This window comes from Drosophila teissieri, chromosome 2L (assembly GCF_016746235.2).
Source record: "Drosophila teissieri strain GT53w chromosome 2L, Prin_Dtei_1.1, whole genome shotgun sequence".
Lineage (NCBI taxonomy): Eukaryota > Metazoa > Arthropoda > Insecta > Diptera > Drosophilidae > Drosophila > Drosophila teissieri.
In genome coordinates this window covers 9,830,298-9,833,101 of record NC_053029.1, presented here as the reverse complement: position 1 = coordinate 9,833,101, position 2,804 = coordinate 9,830,298, and the positions used below count along the sequence as shown (strand labels likewise).

The window sequence follows — 2,804 nt, the reverse complement described above, 5'->3', positions numbered from 1 at the left end:
CGTACTTAATATGTGAATTGTTTTTATCAGTGTATTAAGGCTACGTGGTCAGTAAAACGGATGCAGTTTGTGGTGTGCAGTTTTTGTTCTCGGACCATTTGACGGGTACGTCCACACCCACATCCACACACACACAACACACGGAACACACACTCGTTTGGGAGAAACGGAGGACGGAGGACACATAGTGCAAAACAAAATCAGACGAATGCTAAGTTACGTGCAAAGTTTACAAAAACATTTGGATTCTCGCAAACTGATGCCGCATTCTCTGTTCCCCTTCCCTTGCCACAACTAATGTTGCTTAATTATTTGCAGTCAGTGCGCTTGGTATAAATAAAAAAAGTGGTCTAAAATTTAAGAATGTCAGTGGCAGTTAAGCCAACGACAACTTGGTTAAGGAAACAAACAAAAGTAAAAGAATAAAAACTTACAACTCATTCTTTTACAACACTTTCTTTTTCTTCTTCTTCTTTTTTCTTTGAATAAATGGCAATACTTTTATGCACACTTATATGTTGCACACGTATATTCCTTTTCTCAAGTGGTTATAAAATAAGTTTTTTGATTGCAAAGAAAGTAATTCTAAACTAACATATTTTAGTTTAAATTTTCCGCCATTCAACAGTGCTGCCCATGATAATTTACACATTATAGTCAAGTTTCGCACCTTTTGCGGTACACTGAGATTGCCGTTCGCCCGCTCTTGTATATTTCAAAAGCGGTCACACTGGTCTACAACGTGTTTACAAAACGTTGTTTAGTTAATTTACCGCGAATAACACAAAATGGTTGAACTGGAGGGCTATGTAGGTAGGTAATCAAAGACACCTTGCCAATGCTGCAACTAACTGAGTGCTCCTTGCAGTGGTGCCGCTACGCACATCGCCCAAGGCGCAACATTGCCACAGCGTCTACATGCGGGAGCACTTCATCCGGCTGATGGATCCCAACAAACCCAAGGGACGCACACTCTTCCTGGTCAACGTGCCGCCCTACGTGACGGAGGACAGCCTGCGCACGGTCTTCGGCCGGGCGGGAAGCATCGAGACTGTGGAGTTCGCCGCCAAGCCGGGCAAGGAGGAGACCATCAAGTGGTACGAGGGCACCGGCGAACCCTTCTCCACCACTCGTCCGCCCTTCGCCTTCAAGGTGGCCTACATAGTGTACGAGAAGAGCAGCAGCATCGGCAAGGCCTTGGCGCTGCAGAGCATCGACCTCTTCAACAGCAGCGGCGAGTGCATCGTCAAGACCGGCATGGAGCTGTGGCACGAGGAGTACGAGACAAAGTACATCCTGGATGCGCGGAAAACGAAGCTGCAAATCAGCAAGTACATGGCCGGCTACGACAAGAGGGAGCGGGCGGCGGCGGAGGCGGCCAAGACCGGAGAGGCCGACGCCGACGGATGGGTCACCGTGGGCAAGGAGGGCCGCAACGCCGGCTTCGAGCAGAAGGCGTCTGTGATTGGACGCCTGGAAGAGAAGGTGGCCAAGGGTAACAAGACCAAGGAGCTGAAGAACTTCTACACCTTCCAAATACGCGAGAGCAAGATGCAGAACATCGTCGAGATGCGCAAGAAGTTCGAGGAGGACAAGCGAAAGATCGAGCTGCTCAAGCAGTCGCGCCGCTTCAAACCGTTTTAGTCCGTACGCATAGGTTAAGCATCGAATAAAACTTCTTTACGACACCAGAACGACCCCGATTGCCAGTTCCAGGATCCAACGGCCCGACCGCAGATAAATCCTCATAAATTCGCTGTTGCCATTGACACTGCCGCGACTAAATCCTGGCCAACGCCACGACAAAGTCCCACAGCAATGCCATAACTTATCCCGACCGCAGTGAGGGGCATAAAAGCTTATAAAAAGCGAGCAACAAGAAAGGCAGCGTGGAGAATGGAGCTCGGCCAACAACCGCTGCGCTTATTGTGTGATAATCACATATGGTTTATGTTAATTTGAGAAATGATAAAAATATTTCGCTTATCATCTTTAATCATAATCGTCGCTGCGCCGTCGTCGCGCCCGAAACGCACTCTGGAACCCACTCGCCCAGTCCGCGCAGCACGCGATCCCTCATCCCCCATCCGCGAAAGGCATCGCTGGCTCAGCTCAGGTCCGGTCTGTCGGCGCCGTGTGGATACCAAAGCAATTAGTGGGTTCGAATTAAGTCTTCCGATTGTATCAGAAATTGCACAAATAGGAAAAAAATGTATTAGTTATATTAAGATTCCAATTGTAATAAATCTATTGCATGCCCACCATTTAAAACATTACTTATAGATTTATAATGTTTCATTTGGTTACGTAGTTCTTTGATAAAAACATACTTTATTTTTAAGGTATTACAAGTGTTTAGTTTTAGATACTGTGCAAATCTTTCAACTTTTAAATATTAATTATGCAAGATCAAGCCAAATTTGTGCATCTTTTGTGTTCATTTTGTACACATAGTGACCTAAAAAAAACCCTTTTACATTTTAAAACCCATTGAAAAACAGCCTTTGCCTCCTATAAATGCCTAATCAATTAAGTAATTATATAAAACCCAGAGTGGTTATAATGTTTCTTTTATATTTTTGAATAAACACGTATCGGCACTACAGTTGACTGGCTATTGAAGTACCAACTCTCGAATCCGCCCCTGATCTGTGACTAATATGTAGCGCGTAGGTCTTCGCAGCGATCGGGAACGTAGGTAACACGAGATTTGGTGGAGACTTACAAACGAGGTACGCGTCGGATAACGCATGCTGACGATGATCGCCGGGTCCTCGAGTCGAGTCTTCGTCGGCTCTCGTTGT

The 2,804-nt window shown here is 46.0% G+C and overlaps 1 protein-coding gene across 1 annotated transcript; it reads left to right on the top strand.

The window, feature by feature from the left end:
- Window positions 1-653: 653 nt before the first annotated feature.
- Window positions 654-1,694, top strand: LOC122624833 (ribosomal RNA-processing protein 7 homolog A). Its single transcript, XM_043804557.1, has 2 exons — window positions 654-813; window positions 869-1,694. Exons 1-2 carry the CDS (start codon window positions 789-791, stop codon window positions 1,642-1,644), a joined length of 801 nt encoding a protein of 266 aa, XP_043660492.1. The 5' UTR covers window positions 654-788; the 3' UTR covers window positions 1,645-1,694.
- Window positions 1,695-2,804: the final 1,110 nt, after the last annotated feature.